Raw genomic sequence first — 24851 nt, 5'->3', positions numbered from 1 at the left:
AGTCAACATCTATAAGCAGTTCACTAACTTTATCTCTAACACCTTGTATATTTTGATGAAATATACTAATTCCCTCATTACTCGGATACCTAAGTTTTGTCAAAAGTGATTCCCTTGCTAGAGAGACTTCCCTTCAGCAGGAACACCTATCAGCTGACTTCAATCTAAAAAAGGTGCAGCTCTAACACCCACTACTGCAGGAATTTTCCCATGAGTGATCCCACCAACCCCACCTATGCTGTCACCTATAAGCTTTGCCAACCTCCCCTTCCCATACCTGTTGAGGTGCAGGCCATGCCTAGTGAAACCCGTCCTGCTGATAGACTCCACCGACACCACTGAAATGTGACCCATGCCTTCTGTCATCAGCGCACCCCCAAGTCTCATGTTATTACGCCTGACGGCTGTATTAAGATGAGGCCGATCGTGACGCTGAAACAATTCCACGAAATGCACATTCGTGTTGCCAGTCTGAGTGGCTATCTTTTCCAGGTCACCATCTATGTTATACTCCCCATCCCTATCAACAGTTATGTCCAGTGATAGTTATCCTAGTATCATCAGGTGTGCCTCAGTCGATGTAGTTCTGTACCAGTAGCCGTCAAACTACGGACCAAATCAAGTATTCGTGCGGCCTGCGATTCTCAGCTATATTTTACAATAATATGTATCTTGCAACAGCCCGAATCCAAAAACGTCAACCATCGTTAATAATATCTTAAGAATGTAGTTTTCGTGGTCAGTAACAAACAGAAATACTTACAAAGACAGTATTATTTCAGGATGTGATTAATTTTAATTGACGTTGATTCATTCTGCCATGAACTGAGGGTAGAAGGATACGTGGCACAGCTGATACAGGCTTAGAGTGTACGAGAGAGATGAAGATTTTGACGTTTCTCTCCCAGTAGTGACAACTGCCAGGCGTGCGCGAACTTACCAAGCGACAGCTTTGACACAAATTTTGACATGTGAATAACATGGAATCGTGAGTGCGCATTATAGAGACGACAATCTACAAACGCGGTTTACATTTGTAGCATGGAATATGAAATTACATTGAGGCTACTGTAATACAATGCAATGAGTAGAAGAAATATGACATTCAAAAAAATTTGGTAAACATTTGTGATAGTGTGTCATGTTGCAAAAGGCATTTAAATATAGAACAGATACTGTCATTAATCAGTTAATCGCCCGCTCTCGTAGACAGCACAACAACACTTCGACAGAGTCACAACTCTGGAATCGCTGAGGGTGGCAGCAATGTGAAAAAATAACTAAGGGGCTGACGACCAACTCATCACATCTTTACTGCCGTTATTCTATTAGGGACGCATTAGATACTAATTTATGTAGGTTACCAGTTAATAACAAGATCGGTACATATGTGGCCCATGCAGCCGTCGTACAATGTCGCTGATGGATACGCGGAATAGAATTTAACTGAGATGTTTCAATAGGATCAATGTTCGGGTTCTCGTGGAGTTCAAATGGTTCAAATGGCTCTAAGCACCATGGGACTTAACATCTATGGTCATCAGTCCCCTAGACTTAGAACTACTTAAACCTGACTAATCTAAGGACATCACACACATCCATGCCCGAGGCAGGATTCGAACCTGCGACCATAGCAGCAGCGCGGTTCCGGACTGAAGTGCCTAGAACCACTCTTCCACAGCGGCCGGCTCTCGAGGAGTTTGAATAACAATCCAGAGAAAATTTACGAAACGGATCAACTAGTGGATATTCTTCCTGTTAGTACGATCTGTGTCGAGTGTAATATCGCTACGAATTCGTACATCAATAATCGATTAATACTTATCACCTATAAGTTCTTTCTTACAGTGGGCCAGGATACAAGGTGATTGAGATTCCCAGAAGTCCAATGTATCTGCCAGTGACCGTTCAGATATTAGAACATCACTGACCAGGATGGAAACTGGTTGACTTTTGATAAGAGGAAATTGTGGTACATAATCTTAATTTCAAGCGCTAACAGCAGCAAGAGTACGGAAATTATATACTTGTGCACCGGAAGCACAAGGCGATACCATTTCAGAATTACGACTTCCTCAAGTTGATTGCACTGAAACCTCCAAGTGACAACGCTTGAAGTAACAACACCAGTTTGATATGAATAACGAATCACTCGTCAGGAATATATTTCTCACAAACTATTTGCTTCGGCGATGTCCAGTAATAACGACAAGATACGAATACTGATTCAGCATCAAGATGAGGAAATTCTATGTAGCTGTCTCCTATACTTGAAAGGCACGTTTATGAAGAATGATGCTAGTGCTCCAGCAGAAATATTGCGACTTATGCGTATTGCGTTCGCTTTCCTGTTTCAAGAGATACGGTGTGAACTTAATGGGGCGAAGTCGACCGAGCAGGAAACAATGGATCATATCAAATCTCACAACATACTGTCTCTGGTTCGAATTCGGACCTGAATGTTCTACAAAACACAAGATGATTTATTGACAGATGGATAAGTAATCATTTTAGTGTTTTAAAAATCAAATAAAAACAGTTGCAATAGCGTTTTCACATTTTTATTCGTTAGCAACGTGTTTCCGCCCTTTCCTGTGACCATCTTGAGGTTTTTCCCTGCCGTTACGACTACTAGTGGCGGCGGTCGGTTTTTAAAGTCTTGTCGACGACGCACAGCTACATATACAGGGGGTGGACAGAAAAATGGAAAGACCAGAAACGCATTACCGTGTCTAATGTGGTATAGGAAAACCGATGGCTTTCAAAACACCTTCCTGTCGTCTCGCTATCCACCGCCTCGTCTTTACCCACATTTGCCACTATTTTGCAGGAAGATGTTATAAGATTCCTTTGCAAACCTTACAGGACTTGCATTCATCCATTCCGAGGCGACTGGAAGCTGTTTTGAACTCCAGCGCTTTTCCTGCATCATATTAATCATGGTAGTGCGTTGTGTTTTTAGTGTTTCGATATTTTTACTACCCCTTGTAGATGTACGAGGGGTGTTCAATAAGTAATGCATCATATTACCTTCCTAAAGCAGGTTGGTTTTATTCAAGATTCCAATACACAATATTATTCCTCACGCTTTGGGCTACAAAACCTATTGTTCAGCATAATCTCCGTTCAACGTGACAGCCTTACCCCACCTTACTGGAAGGGTCTGTATGCCCGCATGGTTCCACTCTGCTGGTCAACGTCGGGGCCAACGTCTTGCTGCATGAATAACATTCTCATCATCCACGTACTGGTTGGCGCGGAGTGCATACTTCATTGGGCCAAACAAATGGAAATGCTCTATTAGGCGGCAAGGAATCCAGCGGGTACACACCTTTGAGTACTCCAACTGGTGGATGAGTGTGTCATTACTAACAATAAATATGTCCAGTTGAGCAGCGAGGTGTCTGACTGCGATCCGCCGATCACCTCGAGTGAGAGTGTCCGCACACTTCAACATTGCAGGAGTCACAGCCGGCCGGCACGCGGGAGATGAGACAGGTTTGCACAACCTTGTTGCAATGATGACAGCCGCTTCGACAACGACTCACCGTGCTTTTGTTCACTGCAAAATCTCCGTAGACACTCTAAAAGCGCCTAGTAATATCTCCGATGCTCTGATTTTCCGCCAAAAGAAACTGAATGACAGCCATCTGCTTGGAACGCACCTCCGTTAGGGACGACATTTTCAAGGCTACACATAGCGCCGCCAAGTAACGGAATTCCTTGAAACTATAGGGGCTGAAGCGGGAATATTTCACGATGTCCTATAATAATTTCCGAGACTGGAAGAAAAAAAGAAATATGTTGCATTGTTTACTGAACGCCCCTCCTAACTAACGGAGCTTGCATCACGATCAGACTAACCTCATGGTTTGAAAATTGTTCAAAAATGGTTCAAATGGCTCTGAGCACTATGGGACTCAACTGCTGAGGTCATTAGTCCCCTAGAACTTAGAACTAGTTAAACCTAACTAACCTAAGGACATCACAAACATCCATGCCCGAGGCAGGATTCGAACCTGCGACCGTAGCGGTCTTGCGGTTCCAGACTGCAGCGCCTTTAACCGCACGGCCACTTCGGCCGGCGAAAATTGTTCAAGATGATGTTAATCACCGTGATTACAAAGGCGATTGTGGTGTTACTGTGTAAATACACTACTGGCCATTAAAACTGCTACACCAAGAAGAATTGCAGATGATAAACGGATATTCATTGGACAAATATATTATACTAGAACTGACATGTGATTACATGTCACGCAATATGGGTGCATAGATCCTGAGAAATCAGTACCTAGAACAACCACGTCTGGCCGTATTAACGGCCTTGATACGCCTGGGCATTGAGTCATACAGAGCTTGGATGGCGTGTACAGGTACAGCTGCCCATGCAGCTTCAACACGATACCAGAGTTCTTCAGGAGTAGTGACTGGCGTATTGCGACGAGCCAGTTGCTCAGCCACCATTGACGAGACGTTTTCAATTGGTGAGAGATCTGGAGAATGTGCTGGCCAGGGCAGCAGTCGAACATTTTTTGTATCCAGAAAGGACCGTTCGGGGCATGCAACGTACGGTCGTGCATTATCCTGCTGAAATGTAGGGTTTCGCAGGGATCGAATGAAGGATAGAGCCACGGGTCGTAACACATCTGAAATGTAACGTCCACTGTTCAAAGCGCCGTCAATGCGAACAAAAGGTGACCGAGACTTGTAACCAATGGCACCCCATACCATCACGCCGGGTGATGCGCCAGTATGGCGATGACGAATACACGCTTCCAATGTGCGTTGACCGCTATGTCGCCAAACACGGATGTGACCATGATGATGCTGTAAACAGAACCTGGATTCATCCGAAAAAATGACGTTTTGGCATTCGTGCACCCAGGTTCGTCGTTGAGTACACCATCGCAGGCGCTCCTGTCTGTGATGCAGCGTCAAGGGTAACCGCAGTCACGGTCTCCGAGCTGATAGTCCATGCTGCTGCAAACGTCGTCGAACTGTTCGTGCAGATGGTTGTTGTCTTGCAAACGTCCCCATATGTTGACTCAGGGATCGAGACGTGGCTGCACGACCCGTTACAGCCATGCGGATAAGATGCCTGTCATCTCGACTGGTAGTGATACGAGGCCGTTGGGATCCAGCACGGCGTTCCGTATTACCCTACTGAACTCACCGAGTCCATTTTCTGCTCTGGATTGGATCTCGACCAACGCGAGCAGCAATGTCGCGATACGATAAACCGCAATCGCGATAGGCTACAATCCGACCTTTATCAAAGTCGGAAACGTGATGGTACGCATTTCTCCTCCTTACACGAGGCATCAGAACAACGTATCGCCAGGCAACGGCGATCAACTGCTGTTTGTGTATGGGAAATCGGTTGGAAACTTTCCTCATGTCAGCACGTTGTAGGTGTCGCCACCGGCGCCAACCTTGTGTGAATGCTCTGAAAAGCTAATCATTTGCATATCACAGCATTTTCTTCCTGTCGGTTAAATTTCGCGGCTGTAGTACGTCATCTTCGTGGTGTAGCAATTTTAATGGCCAGTAGTTTACTATATTTAGAACGAGTCGTTGCGATCTCCGGATTGTCGTTGATATTGTCCGCAGCTTCCACCCACAGTCTTTTTAGACGACGGGGAAGTACGCTGCAGCATGTTAACCACACATGAGCCGAGACAGACGCTGAGCCCGGAGGCCGGCGTCGGCGTCGGCAGCGGCGTCGCGGCGCTCATGCGCTGCTGGCGGCGCCGGCTGCGCCGTGGGCGCGTGGCCGTGGCGGCGGCGTCGGGCCGGCAGTCGCGATGCGCGCCTCCGCGCCGCTGGGGCCGCCGCTCTGCCTGCTGCTGCTCGCCTCCGCCGCCGCCCCCGACACGCCGCCCCCGGCCTCCGTCAATGCCGCCGGCGCAGCCGCCGGTAAGCAGTATTCCCTCTGCACGCTCTGCCGCGCCACAAGTGGGCTTGCGACAGCACTGTGGTGTTAAATGTTGCAATGGCACAGCCGTTGTTGTAGCTGCCTTTGTTCACGGTCAGACATCGAGACGACTTCTACCGAAATCGACTACGGTCGCGGAAGCTAATTCATACACAAGTGTAGCTTATTGTGGAGTTTCTGTTTCCAAACAATTAATCACAGTACTAAATACCATTACTTGTCGAGGTGCTAGTTCGCCCGTAATTACATTATGCTACTGATACGAATGCATTTTACTAAGGGATTTGAAGATGCTTGTTCTAGCACTACTTCATTATCGACATCTTTTTCTCTAGCCCCATTTGACGAATTAGAAGGAAGGTGCTTAATTATCTTTCAGAGCAGTTGCTCCCAATTACGACAGATTTCGACAAATTTGTCCCTTGCGGAACTTGAGTGCATTCTGACTTTATAAGACCTCTCGGCTCCCGAACATGATTGTTAAATATTCACCTGTGAAGATGTCCACATTCTACCACAACGTTATTATTTTGACAAATTTTGATTAAAAACTTGTTTATACTTACTCTATATTATTTATATTCCATTGGCAAAAGTCCAAAACTCTTCACTCTCATGTGCACCACGCTTTGCCTTTACGATATCTGGGATTTGTGTCTTACACTTGCACGTTATCAGTCAGAAATCAACAGCTAGTATGGCTGTTAAAGCATGCCAAATGCGTACTTTTATAGAAAGTCTGTTTCTAATGTTTACAGAACGATAAAATATGTTGGTGTTATTTTGTTAACTAGTGGCTGCGATTTAATATTCTGATAATTATATTACGAAGTTCAGAGCACACGAAACGCGACTTGCTTGTAATCGGTGAACTAGTGATTTGCTTGACAATTGCCACAACTGCACTGAATCAGTGAATAATAGATGTTTTTCAGTGGGTATCAATCCTATGTATGTGCAATGAGTACTAAATAAGTACGTTTGCAACAGTTACCCGTGTGACATCAGTTTCAGACTGCAATCATCTTTAGACGTAATCTACTTATGAAATAGTGCTCAGTTCTATAAATTTATCGTTTTGTTGACAGGAAACTTTTGTTTATGGTGTGAAACACCTTAGCAACTTTTTTATACTTTTTTGTTTCTGTGAAACTGGACGCAGCATGATGACCCCTTCAAATACAAACCAAATCTTTTAGTGGAGTGTCTGAGTTGATACATCAACAATTCTTTAACAAATGAACATCATTATTAAGTAAAATACGTATGCGAGTGGTCTCTTGGAGTAATTGTAATATTTTGCTTTGAGAATTATACCTTTTCCTAACTTCTTGTTTATTTTGGGGCGCTTATTTTTGCTTTGACTGTCGACAATTAAAATCAACGCTGATGAAATCTCCTAGCGGTGTCGGTCGAGTAACAGCGTCATGTTGGAGCGCGTTTCAACAAATTTCATTCACATGTTTCTTATTGTGTTTCTTTACTTACTAAAGTTAACAACCCAACTGCATGTATAAATTTTGCTGAGAAGGCCTTCATTCTCAATATGATATTTTTCCGGGAGGAGAATGTTTATGGAACGCTTCGTAGAAATTTTCGTTTGTCACTGGATTCTGAAGATAAAATTTAGAAAGGGCTCGTCATCATTTAACGAGCATCGGAGTAATATGTTTTGAGTTGATGGTGAAGCGTCTATCGTGAACTAATGACGGGAAAGTTAACTTAACATTACTCTTTATTCCTGACATTCTGTTCCTATTTATTTTAAATCTTAAAATGTTTGGATATTGCATATTTCTATAAGATTTGCTAAGAGGCGTCATCGTCGCCCTCCTCTTTTAAGATTAGTTATTTTTAAAGTTTCTGTCTTGGCCTTGAGCCATTTTCGAGTGGAGCAGAACATAAATTTCGTGTCTTAGCATACTATCGGTAAAAGACAAAAGTTTCGCTGTGTTCCATTTGAAAATGACAAAAGGCTGAAATTGCAAACGTGGATTTTAAAAATAAATAATCTTAACAGTCGAGGACGACATAGACGTATTTTAATTTGATTGTGAAGTGTACAGAAATAGTAAAATTTTTTTTATAACAGATTGTATTTGAAGTCTTAGTTGGCTAAACATATAATATTCTTGTAAGCTTTGAGCTTTTCCCGATGTAAAGACTGTCCGAATAATTTACGATAATCATCGACAACAGTGGATTTCTCGGCAGGCAGCCGACACTGAAGACAAGAATATTGAGTATGGAGTGCAGTTTCTGTTTTACCCGAGCACATTCCCATAAACTGTTTCAATTGAAGAAATATGATCAAAACGGACTCCACACGTTCGGCTGTATGTGTTCCACGAGGCTTTACGTCTGTCATTGATAAAGAAAACTTGACTTGACTTGACTGTTGGTGTTTGGAGAAAAAGAAACTTTACTGCAAGTTTACTTAGCAACTACGTCATACTCCGTGTTCAACACTGTTCTTGCATGTACATGTCAAATGTGTGGAGGTGCTGAGATGCTGTCGCCTCAAGTGAATATTTGTCCAACCTATGAAACTGAAAAACTTAAGAAGTAAACTAAACAACAATGAATCATTGACTCTACTGACAAATTGCTTTACAAAGAAAGTTGCTGATAGACTGAAACAGATTGTCGTACCTGGCACAGAATCCGAGCCTTGCCATTTGCGGGAATGTTCTTAACTGCTGAGCTTTCCAGGCACACCTGTAAACCTAATGCAAAATTTATCTCGTTATTGTCCACGAAAGGTGAGGACCCGGACAGCTTCAGTCTGGAATATCGCTTTTCTAATAGACCATGAAATGCAAATGTCAGAAGCTGATAATAGACAGGTGCATTTCACTGTAATTAAACAATTATTTGGATTAGACCTAATAGAGGGAAGTACTGATAGAGGTAAAACTGAAGTTACTCACGACTTTGAGGTCCAATTGGTAAATCCCATAGTTATGTTTGTCAACACATTCAACAACAAACAGTCGGCAGCAATTATATCAGTTTCAGTCGAATTAGTTATTTATGGACTACTAGAAACAGCATTCGAGATTGTTGTTAATACAAAGAAAACTTTTGGAGCTATTTTTTCGATTTCCTCGGTAAAGGTTTCAATCCCCTAATTGATGTTTTCCATCAGAACCACTTTGACTTCGCACTGGCTGCCACAGGCAGTTTTCGAAGACTGTGGCTATAAAGAAAAAACTTTGACGTTAATTATCTCATTATTTTTGTTTGGATGACGTTTAATCATTACTTTCTGACTAATCGTCGACAAAAAAAGTAAGAAGAATCTTCGTCTGCAAATCATCTGTACTTTGGCAGACAACGTTTCCATATATACAGGTACATCGAGAAGTATAAGTTTATAGTGTTATGTGTATAGCTGTTGCATTACTGACACGTTGTTATAACTGGATCAACGTTTTCATCTTCAGCATTCATAAGACATTTTCGGAGGCCTCTGAAATTTGAGCCACGTAAAGTATCAAGTCAGATGATCGTGATGGCCAGATGAGGTTTTCTAAAGCGTAGTAATCATTTGACTGGCAATACTTCGAAAGCAGTTAGTGAAAAGCGTATCACAATCCTTATAGTTACTGACATTAGCCTTCATACACAAACAGAAAAACTTTAAGTCACCTCATTCAGCCATTTTTCACGAAATATTTATAAATTATGTATACAAACTTTTTTCTACCTACTAGTAAAAACTGTACCAAAATACCTAAAGTCCCTGTGGTAGTCTCTGAGATTAGCCTTTCACGCACAGGCAGAAAAAGCAGCGAGGTTCTTTAAATTACAAAATGTGTATATACCTTTAACTTCTGGTCAAGCGGTGGAGTTGCGGTGGCCGATACAGCCTCTTCTTCAGTTGAACAGCTCTCGTTTCCCGTCATTGCCACGAGATGTCACTCCAAATACCAATTAAATATGGCATAGATAAGAATACATGTATTACACACTCATCATCACTATAATTACAAATTATATACACAAACCTTCCTCGTCAATCAGACTGTCTATTAGTGAAAACTTTTTCAGAATCCTACAGTAGTTCCCGAGATTAGACTTAGCATAGAGACAGAAAAACGCGGCAGGGGACTTTAAGGTAGTAATATGTCCTTGCTGATCACTGTAATCACGTTATCTGTAAGAAATTCAACACACCTTCAGTGAAATCGGTGAACTGTAAATTTATCGTCATTTGTCTAATAACTAGTTTCGTTATCTAATCACAATAATTAGACGAACTTTTTATGTTTGGTCTTCGACAGATGTGGTACCTTTCATGTCGCTAAGCGATAGTAACGACCACGTTCCTGTTTTGAAAGAGAGTATAGTGAAACTTGAAATGGTCTGTATGCAGATTTAGACTAGACTTAGACGAATCTCGATGATGAAGTCTTCTCGGGTTATCAGCTGGGACAAGGAGTCCGCAGAACGACGCCTTGACTCGGCTTAAAACCCGAGAAGACTTCATCGTTGGAACGGTCTATTGAAATGGATGATATAAATTTGTTTTAAGTCAGAAAAACGCAAAAAATACCTTCTGTTTCTAGTGGTAAAAATGGAAATATCGTGTGGCTAGGGCCTCCCGTCGGGTAGACCGTTCGCCTACGACGCAGCTGATCACATTTTCGACGAAAATCAGTCTCTACCCTTCCTCCGTCCAAAGTAGTAGTAGACTAAGTTGTTTGCATGTTTCGAAACACTAATGATTATTCATTGCAAATTTAGTGCAAGCAAGTAACATCCAAGCAACGAAACAACGTATGCAAATATTTTGGTGTTGGCACTTATTCCTTTTGTAACAGCTTACCTAACACTTGCCGAGACATCAGCTGTCTTTTTTTTCAACATGATATTTCTCGAAATCCGACTGCAGCGACTGAAAAACTGCTTCTCCATTAGGCCTACTTGTTTCTGAGCCAGAAACGGAAAGTTACACTTCTCTTTCGAGCGAGCAGCTACTTGCAGTTGATGTTGGAAAAAAATACGAGTGGGAGAAAGAGGGACCTCTAAATGCTAATTTCCGGTGTGGAGCGGGTTAGCTAGCCTCTGTTTGGACTGGATGCAAATGTAATAAAAGCGAAGACTCAAGTTGTTACGGCCAGAGAACAGGCAGCGACAGAAGGCACGTGTGCTTTTCCAATGCACGCCACCTCTGCGGAGAGCTGACACGCTACGCAGCTGTCAGAATTTAGATTGATGTGATCCGCTGGAGATACCGTCGATTTCCAGTGCCTATTTTCGTCTGATACGAATTCCAGATCCTGTGGTTGGTATTTTACAGCTGTTCCCCATATCGTTTCGCTGAGGACGATTGAGACTCGCGTTTGGCTGTTTGATACACATGTTTAGAGGGAAATAGGGTAAATGAAATCAGATAACTTCGTTTTGTATGCTGATTATAAAAACGTTGCGATAAACAGCAAGTCAAATGCATTTTTAGAAAGAGCTGTTAGTGGAATTTTCATGGAGGTTGATAATGAATTTACAGCCAACTGCCTGTCATTACACCATCAAGAACTTCACTACATGCAGTTCAGAACCTGCAGGAAGTTTTCACCCAACATACACATGAAATATGGGATCGTACGGGTAGAATACTGGCAACAGAACTACCGAATAATTCAAATTAATTTTCATCAGACACAGATGGTTTAAAAGAAAGAAAGCTGGCATCTTTTGATTAACCTCATTCCGTAATGCATTATGGTATAACATTTTAGGGTAATCATGAAACCATGGTATCCGGGTTCAGAAGCATGTAATACGAATAATTTGTTGTATGAATTCAAGGAAATGTATGTTCATAAGGATTTAGTCACTCATTTCGGTCTAGAAAAGTGATCATCGTAAAATGTGCTGTGCTTCTCATGAGCTTATCCAGAAAATTGAAGCTGCGTACTAGAATTTAGCAGACTTCACTGTTACCGTTGATTTTTAAGAAATCTTAATAATTCTACAGTAATATGCGTCTTGTGTTTCTTCCGTCTACAACATCGTGTATGTCTGCGAGAATAATTGCACACTTCCCTGTATATTTCTTCTTCCTCTTTCTTGTTTGCTTTAGATCGTAATGTAGCTCCCTCGTTGCTTTTTTTTTTCTGCCGTCCATTCCATGGCAGCACAAGAGTTCCTGTATCCTGTGGCACGCAGAAAGCCACTCAGTTCGACTGTCTACGAATCTCGTAAGTCAAACGGCTATTACTTTTTCGAAATGCAGATGTGAAGCCAGCAAAACATTCGTCTAGTCGAATGAGAATACTGCCGAAAACACAAAAGCAGCTGCTCTGTGTTTTGGACTACAATTTTTAATTCGATGCGCACGTTCGGTGCTACGTTCCTACATCTATTAGGTAGGGTTTAATGGCCTACACTGTGTTGCAGCATATGCAAAGAACAATAGAGGAAAAGTCTGCGCCATAATCCCTTATTTTCCTACTGCCTGAAAAATATGAAACACCCAGAAGTGGAGGAGGAAACGAATATTCAAGGGTTGGGGGGCTATATGGTATTATTTCAGTGACTACAAAATCGATCTAAGTTACTAAGACCTCGATAGAGGAAAACTCAGCTCCATAATCTCTTATTTTCCTACTGCCTGAAAAAATGAAACACCCATAAGGGGAGGAGGAAGCGAATATTCAAGGGTTGGGATGTTATGTGATATTATTTCAGTGACTACAAAATCGGTTAAAGTTACAAAGACCTCTGCAGTGTGAACCCACTTACCTGTAAGATGTTGCACCCTCTCTGTCCTGGACGCGTGCACTTATTCGGCTGGGAAGGATGTCTTAAGCAATTATATACTCTCCTGTGGAACGGTGGCCCACAACTGTTATAACTGGTCCTTGATATCCTGCATGCCGGCATTGGGACACAGTTGACGTCCGAGCTGCGCCTCACATGTTCTATCAGACACAGATCTAGCGATCTTTCTGACTTCGGGAGTATTTCAATATCACGCTAACAATCCACCAAGACACGTGCCATGCGTGGATGAGCATTGTTCTATTGAAAAATTACACCACGATTCTGTCCATGAAGAGACATGAGGACGCATGATGTCCACCACGTAATGATGTGCCGTCAGAACTCCATTTCTAACTACCAGCTGTGACCCAGGTGTGACCTGAAGTCGTACTCGACGACTCGACACACTACAAGCTCCGTGAGTAACATCGCTGTGCTTCTACGAAACATTGGAAGAACAGGACCTCTCCCCAAGTCTCCGCCATACACGCCCCACACCCACCGCATACGCTGACGACAGTCGTAGAGGGTAGTGTAGAACAGCGATTCATCACTGAACACAACGTGACGCCATTCATCATCAGTGGATGCTTCAGGTCACAGCACCACTTCAAAGGCGCCCATTTGCGTTGTTCTGTTAACGGCAGCGTACGCATGATGGTAATTCTCTAGGTCGGCTGCTGCTAGTCTCCAACCAGTGGTGAGGGATGAACAGCATATTGCAGCCCATTATTTTTTGTCGCATGGCTGGCACAGATGTGAAGAGGTTACGATGTGCTTGGTGCACAATACAATGGTCCTCCTGTGTAGTTGTCTGACGTGTTTGGCTTCAACCTTGACGACGAACATGCCTGCCTCCAAGTTCTCATTCAGTGCATCATCAGACTACTATCACATCCGAATTCCCCACAAATATGGATACTCCACGCGATTCGACCAGACGGCTAAGTGGAGCCCACAATGAGGCCACTTTCAAACTATGTCAGCTGCCGATAACACTATCTCAGACAAGTATGCGGCTTCTTCGTCATCTGTAAACAATGGTGGGTGATATTTATCGAAGGTCTGCATATATTTTGCCACATACGAGCATACACTATCCCATTGAAATGTGACACGCTGGTCGAACGATGGCACCGCTTCGAGTTACAAAACAGCAGATGTCATAACTACACTGTAAGCGCAGGACTGGACTGAAACTGGTACGATGTATCCAATGGGACCCTAAAACACAACACTTTGCGTATTTCTTCGGTGCTGCTCAATAACATATGCTGCTGTAGCGTTTAAGATTGATGCTGCCATTGTCGTACGACTCAAGGTGAAATCGTCTCAAAACACGTTCGTATCACCAACAACGGAGATCAGGCGCCAATGCTATTTAGAAAAGAACACAACGGCATGCATACTCGCAGATATGACGCGGAGATGTCGACGCAGATAGGCCTACAATTGTTTCAGCTTGGAAGCAACACTTGGGACAAGAATGTATGGTCTGTTACGCCCATAAGAACGACGTAGGGTGGTGGTGGTTCCGTTTCATCGCCATGTTATAGGGTCCTGTGCAGCATTGAGACAAAAGACCACCTTCTATCAATAGGCTCCAATCTATCCATCAGTTACGATAAACTTAAATTCGAAGGACCACGTAGATAATATTTTGGGAAAAGCAAACCAAAGACTAAGATTTATTGGCAGAACACTTAGAAAAAACAACAGGTGTGCTAAACAGACTGGTTGCACTACGCTTGTCTACCCCATTCCCGAGTATTGTTGTGAAGTGTGGGATCTGTATCAGACAGGATGGAGGACATCGAAAAAGTTCAGAGAAGTGCCGCTCGTTTTGTATTATCGCGAAATAGGGGAGAGTGTGCCACGGGCATGATGTGCGAGTTGGAATGGGATCCATTAAAACAAGGGCATTTTTCGTTGCGGTAGGTTTTTCTCATGAAGTTAAATCACCATCTTTCTCCCCAGAGCGTGAAAATATTTTTGGCGCCTCCCTACATAGGGAGGAATGATTATCACAACAAAATAAGAGAAATCAGAGCTCTTACCCGAAGAATTAAGTCTTCATTTTTCCCGCATACTGTTCGAGACTGGAACGGGACAGAAATGACTTTAAGGTGATTCGATGAACCCTCTTCGAGGCATTTAGTTTGATTTGACGTGTGTAGGATGAAGCGGCGAGTGAAAATTTGTACCAAGACTTGGGAACAAATTCTCATTTTGTTCGTCATTGGTCGTTGTATTTGTTCAGGCCGGACGTCCCATGAGCTTTTTCAAGTTCATCGTTGATTAATTCACTCAGTTTTTTTATTACGGAAGTCAGGTATCTCTCTGACCGAACACGCGAAGCTATCGTGCTGGCTCCACTACAGCACCCTGGCACAGAGGTTCTTACAACTGCGCGGATTATCCTGGCATGCCTCCATTCTCGATCCAAATTCTCACTGCCACCTCAGTCTGCTTTAAATTCCCCCTTTCACACGAACGGACTGGAGCAGCAGTGAGAATTTGAACATTTTTGGAAGGTGACTACTAACAGTCGTCCAGAAATATTTAAAATGCATGTTTGATCATCAGCTGCCTTTTAATTTACCGACTGTTTCTTATCAGAGACCATGTTGGCGGGCCAGGGTTAAAACAGTGTATGTTATACTGGAATTCATGGCATGCTCTACAAATGTGACGTGGCCATGATTTAAGTAATGAAAGAAGTGATGTTATGGCCTAATTGTTTTAACACTAATCCATGAAGATAATCTGTGACTGAAACCCGTCGATAGCTGGCTTTCAACTAAAAAGCTGCTGATCGTCAAACATGCATTTTGTACAGTGAGAATCTGGATCGAGGGCGGCGGCGTGTCAGAGTAATCCGTGCAGTTGTGTGAACCGCTGGGTTAGTGGCTAAAGCAGCTGTCTATCAGTTCTCGGCCTTGGTACAAATTTTCAGTTACCGCTTCAGTCTATATACGTAATATCGTATCTGTATGAGACCAGTAAAGTCTGTGAAATTTTCATTTTACTTAATTGTGAACTGCAGAGTAATCGTGTAGACGTAGATCTACATGTAGATGTATCATTATCATAACACTGTAGCCCACACGAGCCGAAATGTCATGGTATGGTAATTCCAGTTCCCAAAGACCTATCTCTCTTCTCCGAACTCGCATGTCAATTTTTGTGTGCTGCCGAAGGTGGCACATACGCATTGATTGACGATTCCCAGATAGTGGGCATAAAACACTCCATTAGGAAAATTCAACATGACATAGATACCGATAGAAACTTAAGGATCCTTCTGATCCAATAGCAAAATAAGGAGATCAATGTCATTTCTGACGTTACTGTTAGACATGGATTCACAGTACGAGCTCCACAAAGAATACCGGTTCGTTGGACAACGGGTCTTGAGATGTTCAATGTCTTATGAGGCCTCTCCGGCCGATGGGAGTCGCAGGCTCGACCAAACGTGGCCTTTGGAGTCGCAGGGTGCGAGGGTGATGGCTGGCAACTCTGTGTGTAGTGTGGCTCCTGTGACGCATACTCCACAGTAGCCGCTCAAGGACGGCGTCGACGAGGTGTAGATTCAGAGGCTTGAGCTGGTTTGGATGGGCTGCTAGCGCGACCGACGTAATGCCTGGAGCATGAGCTCCACTGGAATGAGTTGACTGAGGCTGCGTCTCACAGCGTGTAGAAGGATATCCGCGCAGCACAGGGCGAGCACTTGACTTGCTGAGGAAGATATGCCCTGAGATTGCAGTGCAGCCATTGAAGTATGGATGGCATCTCTGGTGGCGCCTCCTGGAGAATGGCTTGCCAAGAGCCGTGCTTGTGTTGACGTCCGTGATGTTATAAATCTTTATCCACACGCGAACCCCTTCTGCAACGTTCTGAGTTGGGTGAACCATTGAATTTTAAATACACGCACAGTAGACATGCATAAACTTTAATTGCAAGTAACAGGCTTAATAACCATAAATTAACTTAATCCTTAATGGTTAAAACCTAAAGTTACTCTAGTTACGGCTTAAAAATTACACAACGGTAGGCCTAGCTGCAATAATAAATAAAAGCGTTCTTTGTAATGACTGCCCTTTTCCTTGGAATTCAGTGGGAAAGTTGCGCCTGCTTTACATGCCATAGAGCTTTGAAATCAGGAACCAGAGAAGTTAATTGACGTCTCAAATCACTTTCAGCACAAAGTTTGTTTGTGTATTTATGTTTCACAGAGGCATAAGAAGAAAACAACTTCTCGCACAAATATGTTGATGAAGACGCTAATAAACTCGTTATGACTTCATTCGTTAACAATGGGAACTCCTTTCAACTTAACCAAAAATCAATGAATGGCAAAGATTTATAACTTTTCTGTAACTGATAATCAGTGAAAATTTCAAGAGCTGCTCTTTTCATTTATGTTTAATGTAGATTCTAAAATTGTTGACTCTTCGAAGGGATTGCGTATACAGTTGTTATTATTGGACGTAGCAGGGAAATACTCACTAAGGTTTTTGCAAGAGCCTTCAAATGTTCTTTAACCAAGTTCTTGACATTTTCGTCCAAAGAAAGACGATTTGCCAGCAGGAGGTCGTGAAGGGTGTGGTGTCACCGCCAGACACCACACTTGCTAGGTGGTAGCTTTTAAATCGGCCGCGGTCCGTTAGTATACGTCGGACCCGCGTGTCGCCACTGTCAGTGATTGCAGACCGAGCGCCACCACACGGCAGGTCTAAAGAGATCCTGGCACTCGCCCCAGTTGTACAGCCGACGTTCATAGCAATGGTTCACTGACAAATACGCTCTCATTTGCCGAGACGATAGTTAGCATAGCCTTCAGCTACGTCAATTGCTACGACCTAGCAAGGCGCCATTACCAGTTTATATTGAAATGGAAATTATGTACAGTCAAGACCGATGTTAACCAATTATGGATTAAAGTTAAGTATTACATCAACTACGTACTTTATTTGCTACTAAGAATTCCCTTAACTGTTCCAGACCTCACGCCAGTCTGGGTGTAATTAAACGCGTGCATTTCGGCCTCCTCTAGCAACACGGTGTTGGCTCTTCTGCCAACACTTCAAAGGATATCAAAGCACTCTGTTTGAATCCTACTGAAACACGCTCGCCAAAAGTTAAGTTTTTTAATGAATGATTCGATACGGTCTTTCACATTATAAACGTTTATATTTGACCCCTTGAGAGGCAAGTTTAAACTTTTAATTTTTGAGAAAATATCTGCCAAATAGGATAAAGTCTGAAACCAGATTTCATCTTCCATGCACTTTGCTTCTTGCAAGGCATGGCTGATGAGAATTTCGTCGTTAAGCTAGCTCATACAGTCTCTAAATAATTCTACCTGGAGATAGCCAACTAACTTCACTGTGAGACAATAAACACTTATAATGCTTCCCTTTCCCTCACAAAGCACCGTAAAGATGCGCGTATTTGTAGAGCGAGCGTTAATAAAATTAAGCATTTTCACTGTATCGTGTAGCACAGATTTCAGTCCATCAGGCATGCGTTTAGAAACAAGAGCTTGTGTATGAATGCAACAGTGTGTCCAAGAAGCATTCGCCGCTATCGATTTCACTTTGGCAACAAACTCAGCGTAACATCCTGTCATAAATTTCGCACCATCTGAACAAATGCCTTCACAGTGAGTCCGGTCCATTGAATTTTCGCGAAAGTATTCGTCGATTAACTTAAAATGTGTCTCCTTCCCTAGTTCTCTCTTTCAAGGGTCTCCAGAATAGTAGCTCCACTTCTACAGACTCCCCATTAATACAACGGACAAAAAACAAAATGGCTAAATTAGCAACATCAGTCGATTCGCCAAGCTGAATCGCAAAAGAAGGGTTGGCACAAACCCTTTCCAAAATTTAATTTTCGACATAATTTGACGTCTTTAATCCGGCAGTTGACCATATTGTCTGACAATGGTACTATACTGACTTTTTTGTGAAAGATTTTCCAAGCATGCACTGTACTACTTTATTTGTAGGTGGCCACACGAAATCTTCAGCTATTGAACGAGGCTTTGCAGTTTTAGCAGTTCTGTAGCTAACGCGATAAGACGCCTCAAGAGCACGCTCATTGTCAGTGTTTGCAGCGGGTACAAAATTAGTTAAATGATTTTTCTGTTCGTTTGTTTTTCGTTTAAAAAAATCTGCAGATTTGTTTACGTGGGTGGGATGTTTAGTTTCTAAATGGAGTTTAAGTTGAGCAAAAATGTTGCCACAAACAACACCAAGCTATGGTCTTTGACAGACCTTATCACCTATATACGAAAATCCAAAACTAATGTAATTATCATCGTACTTTCTTTTCTTTGCATACGGTTCACTTTTGTCGGATTGACCATCACTTGAAGCTGAATCCAGTTGACTCATCCGTAACGTGCGATTCTGTTAAACCCTGTTACCCTTTCAAACTTCCACTTTTCAACCAGTTATCCGGTTTAATGTAATCGGAAACTATTTTGATACACAGATGACAAGTTACTGCATTCGCTGGATGAAAGAAGAAGCAGGCTATTGTTGAATATCAAAGGCCTGACCGCCCTGTAACGGTTTCTTAGTGGGGTCGCTGGTGCTGTTGTTAGTATTGTTAGAACACAAAGAAGTTGGCAGACTGAATTTCCATCGTAGCGAATACAAATGCATTTATAACGTCGTTACATAACTGTGAATCTGGCATTATCGGTAAATGTAAATTTACTGTCGAAACAATGCGATAAATTCCTGATGTTATACATATGTAACAAAGGGCATTATAGGATTAATTTAATTTTAAAATTTTGATAATAATAATAATAATAATAATAATTATTATTATTATTATTCTGACAATGCCACAGAAACTAAGGAAACAGTAATCGGACCAACGTCGAAGGCTGCCATTATGGAAAAGTTTTGGCGAACCGATTTTACGAAGCATGCGGAACAAGTGTGGCAATATATTGGATGGGTCGGCGCATGTTGATCTCTGGCAACAGACGCCTGCAGTACCGAAGCTCGCGACTAGCTGGCCACGGGTGTAATGTGGCAGCTGTGTTGCAGGCGAAAAACCAGATACCATCCCCCTTCCCTTTTTAGAAGTTTGAAGTTAGCCCCAGGTACTGCATCCTTTCCCTCGTGGTGAGGGCGCAGCGGGGCGGACGGTGGGAGACGACGGAGACAATCCGATGAAGCAGAGCACTATGTAGGCAGTGCTGAAGGTCCGGTGGGACTTCGGCGGATGTCGGCGGCCGATGGGAGGCAGAACCTTGACGAACGGCAGCTGCCCAAGACGCGACGATGCAGAGGAACCGGTGAGGCGATGGCGGGGCTGATGGCAGACAAGGCTCGTCCAATGGGGGCATCCGGAGGCTTGAAAAGAAGTTGGCGAAGAGTGTAAAGAAAAAGAATGCAGGAGCAGTGGCGAGACAGAGTCGCGACCTGATGTGGGCTAGCTGGTGGTGGAGAGCAATCCTCGACGGCGAGACCGCTGCCGGGGAAAAATCAGCAGGTGGCCCAAGGAGGCAGGCCTGGTGAGCAACTGGAACCATTCAGTGAGGTGTGTGAGGTCCTGTGGGCGGCGGTGGAGCCATCAGACGGAAAAATCAGACGGAAAAACCAGAAGAGATTGGCGCAGAGTGTCGCAGGGTTCTGACTCCAGTCGCCGGGCTGCGATGTCTGGCAGCTGAGGTTTCACCAGTGGTCAACTCTCGCATAGACGAGGGAACGACTGCATGTGCAAGAAGAAGACAAGGGAGTCCAGAGGTGATGCTGGTGGCATGATGAAGCTGATGAGCCGGTGTCGGCGTCGGAGGCCGATGGAAGACAGGTCTCAACCAATGGCGGTCCCCCAAGCGGCAGATGGTAGGAGACGATGCTCTACCAACATCGGCCGCCAAAGACATTACAGTGCTCGCTGGACTTCTGAGCCCGATGGGAGGCTGGGCTTGACCAACGATAGCGGCCGGAGACGCGGTGAAGGAGAACCATTTGCGACAGTGGTCACGGACAGGAAAGTGTGATGCGGTGGAAAGGGGGGGGGGGGGGGAAGACCTTGCCCAGAGGGAGGAGAAGGCGCTCCGGGCGAAGGGCGCACTGTGGACGCCGAGAAATGTCTGATGAAGGACGGGCAGGGAGGGCGTCGGTGGCCGATGGAAGGCAAGGCTCCACTGACGGCGGCCACCAGAGGCACGATGGCCGAATGGAATGCGAGGCGTGGACAGCAGTGCGCGGGTAGAATAAGGAAGGGCCAAGCAGGAGGCGCGAAGAGGCGGGCACCACCTTACCGGGGATGCGGAGGGAGTAGGGGCACGGTATGTGCACCTAAAGTAAATAAAGCCTTTGTTCAGCTGAAGTGAGCAATAAGAACACTGGATGAAGTAGATAACCATACATCCTGTACAAGGCCTTTTCAACGAATTATCCGAAAATGTACAAAAAAAAATTCTTTAAAAAATACCATTGTAGTCACGTCAATATTGAGCTACCAATAGCAGAGAAACAGCAGATATGTTGCAAAACTGAGGTGGCAGCAGCTTTTTTCAAAGAACAGCTTCCTTATTAATTGGATCTAATAATTTTAGCCATAAATCTGAATAGAATTAATCCGAGTAGTGCTCGTTTCTTGTTAATACAGTACACGAATTAAACTGCTATGATGTTTCTGTCTCATGATAATGCATATGCTGACTTGTTGCTCATCCTTAAAGGTTCTCCTTGTTGAAGGGTTCCACGGAAGGCGGAGTATGAATGAGTGGAAGGTTAGGGTGTGATATTCGGTCGACGACGAGGTCTTTAGCAACGGAGCACATTTTCTGGTAGGACGAAGAGAGAGAAGGAAATGAGCTGTGTCCTTTTCAAAGGAGCCAAACTGCCATTTGGCTTGACCTACTTAGAGAAACCATGGAGAAACTAAATCTAGATCGCCAGCCAGGAATTTGAACTCCATCGTCTTCAGTGGTAATATAGTGCCTCAGCACTGCAACACCTCGCTTGAAAAGAGGTCATGGCAGGTACAGATAGTTATTCCGCAGACTTATCGGATTACCGCTTCAGGGCTTGACCTACTTAGAGAAACCATGGAGAAACTAAATCTAGATCGCCAGCCATGAATTTGAACTCCATCGTCTTCAGTGCTAATATAGTGCCTCAGCATTGCAACACCTCACTTGAAAAGAGGTCGTGGCAGGTATAGACAGTTATTCCGCAGACTTGTCGGATTACCGCTTCAGGGACGGTAAAAAGCTGGAGAAGAGATTTTACATAAAAAGTACGTACCGTCAAAAAAAAAAAAATGCAATGTGTAACCGAAAACCACAGTACTGAAGTTTTCCGTGCTGAGATCCTTCTCCGCGTAACTATATCTGAATGTTAGGTGACGTCGCATAGTTTGGGTCATTTCGAGAAGAACTTTACCATCTTACTGTTCGAAATACACTCCTGGAAATGGAAAGAAGAACACATTGACACCGGTGTGTCAGACCCACCATACTTGCTCCGGACACTGCGAGAGGGCTGTACAAGCAATGATCACACGCACGGCACAGCGGACACACCAGGAACCGCGCTGTTGGCCGTCGAATGGCGCTAGCTGCGCAGCATTTGTGCACCGCCGCCGTCAGTGTCAGCCAGTTTGCCGTGGCATACGGAGCTCCATCGCAGTCTTTAACACTGGTAGCATGCCGCGACAGCGTGGACGTGAACCGTATGTGCAGCTGACGGACTTTGAGCGAGGGCGTATAGTGGGCATGCGGGAGGCCGGGTGGACGTACCGCCGAATTGCTCAACACGTGGGGCGTGAGGTCTCCACAGTACATCGATGTTGTCGCCAGTGGTCGGCGGAAGGTGCACGTGCCCGTCGACCTGGGACCGGACCGCAGCGACGCACGGATGCACGCCAAGACCGTAGGATCCTACGCAGTGCCGTAGGGGACCGCACCGCCACTTCCCAGCAAATGAGGGACACTGTTGCTCCTGGGGTATCGGCGAGGACCATTCGCAACCGTCTCCATGAAGCTGGGCTACGGTTCCGCACACCGTTAGGCCGTCTTCCGCTCACGCCCCAACATCGTGCAGCCCGCCTCCAGTGGTGTCGCGACAGGCGTGAATGGAGGGACGAATGGAGACGTGTCGTCTTCAGCGATGAGAGTCGCTTCTGCCTTGGTGCCAATGATGGTCGTATGCGTGTTTGGCGCCGTGCAGGTGAGGGCCACAATCAGGACTGCATACGACCGAGGCACACAGGGCCAACACCCGGCATCATGGTGTGGGGAGCGATCTCCTACACTGGCTGTACACCACTGGTGATCGTCGAGGGGACACTGAATAGTGCACGGTACATCCAAACCGTCATCGAACCCATCGTTCTACCATTCCTAGACCGGCAAGGGAACTTGCTGTTCCAACAGGACAATGCACGTCCGCATGTATCCTGTGCCACCCAACGTGCTCTAGAAGGTGTAAGTGAACTACCCTGGCCAGCAAGATCTCCGGATCTGTCCCCCATTGAGCATGTTTGGGACTTTATGAAGCGTCGTCTCACGCGGTCTGCACGTCCAGCACGAACGCTGGTCCAACTGAGGCGCCAGGTGGAAATAGCATGGCAAGCCGTTCCACAGGACTATATCCAGCATCTCTACGATCGTCTCCATGGGAGAACAGCGGCCTGCATTGCTGCGAAAGGTGGATATACACTGTACTAGTGCCGACATTGTGCATGCTCTGTTGCCTGTGTCTATGTGCCTGTGGTTCTGTCAGTGTGATCATGTGATGTATCTGACCCCAGGAATGTGTCAATAAAGTTTCCCCTTCCTGGGACAATGAATTCACGGTGTTCTTATTTCAATTTCCAGGAGTGTAGCATCTATTCTAAGGGGGTTATTGTATTACCGTGGATGGTGTGTACATTAAGTTCTTCTTTCCTGGTTCATTTTACACTGGGGAGAAATCACAAAGGGAGCCCCACAGGTTTCATTTTTTGATGTACTACTATTACTTACATATTAGACTTAAAGTTCAACAAGCAGAAATGTTACTTTTTGCAGACGATACTAGTTTTATAGCAAATCTCTTTAGAGAGAAAACGACAGAAGAGAGTGTCAGTGATGTTTTTCAAAGAATTAAGTGATTCTCTGAAAATGCACTCTCCCTAAATTTTAGAGAAAACACACTATATACAGTTTTGAACAACAAATAATCATGAGAACAGCTGCTGTAGAACATGAAGAGGAGGTTAGAATGCTCCAAATTTTTGGCTGTATATAATGATGTGAACTGAAACAGGAAGAAGCATATTACTGTTATTCTCAAACAATTAAGTTCAGCTAATTTTGCTCTTTGTGTAATTGTTAGCCTTGGAAAACAAAGGAATATTTCCGTCCAATAATGTCTTAAGAAAATAATTTTTTGGGGTAACTCACCATTTACAGAGAAACTATTGATTGCACAAAAGCGAACAGTAAGAATAACATGTGGTGTGCACCCGCGGTCGTCATGTTCAGAGAAGAGAAGTCATCCATTTTAACTGGATGGTCACAGTACACATATTCCTTAATGAAATTCTTCAAGAAAATTTTACCTTTATTGCCTGTTATTAAAGCTATCAATGATTCAGAAAAGGCATGAAAATGCAGCAACAAAAATTTTTGACCGTGTGCCCAATAACGTGAAATGTGTGACACATAGCAGAACCAGTTTTAAATCTGTACTGGTAGGCTGAAAAAAAAATAAAGAAAGATAAAAATCATAGTTTTGATGTGTAACTGCTTGAGTGGAACTAAAAGTGATGTGTAGAACATGTAACTAACTAATTATTACCTTAACGACTTGAGAGACAGTTTTAATTGTAATTCAATCTGGTAAAAATTGCTGTAACATTTAATTAGGTCTCGCCAGAATATCAGGCTGAGGTAAAGGTGTGGAACTTGTTCTTAATGTAGGGAACTGTAAAATTATGTAAAATTAAGTAAAAGGTTGGTATCCTTTCGATTAATGATGCATAATGGGAGCGAGTGATGCAATAAATGCGTGTAGAAGTAACAGAAATACGAGGTGCAACGACCATACGGGTTCAGTTTTAGATAAAACAAGTATCAGGTTACAATTCATTAGTGGTATACCGGGAAACTGCAGTTAGTCTT

At 43.9% G+C, this 24851-nt stretch overlaps 1 protein-coding gene across 1 annotated transcript in view; it reads left to right on the top strand.

The window, feature by feature from the left end:
- The first annotated feature begins 5807 nt into the window (after positions 1–5807).
- The window catches only part of LOC124595922 (lachesin-like), a 1260474-nt gene continuing 1241430 nt past the window's right edge, over positions 5808–24851 (top strand). The window contains exon 1 of the mRNA XM_047134840.1: positions 5808–5919. Within this exon, the coding sequence (XP_046990796.1) occupies positions 5808–5919 (112 nt within the window). The remainder of the gene's footprint in view (positions 5920–24851) is intronic.

Source organism: Schistocerca americana, chromosome 1 (assembly GCF_021461395.2).
Source record: "Schistocerca americana isolate TAMUIC-IGC-003095 chromosome 1, iqSchAmer2.1, whole genome shotgun sequence".
Taxonomy (NCBI): Eukaryota; Metazoa; Arthropoda; class Insecta; order Orthoptera; family Acrididae; genus Schistocerca; species Schistocerca americana.
This window is presented reverse-complemented; position numbering and strand designations above follow the sequence as displayed.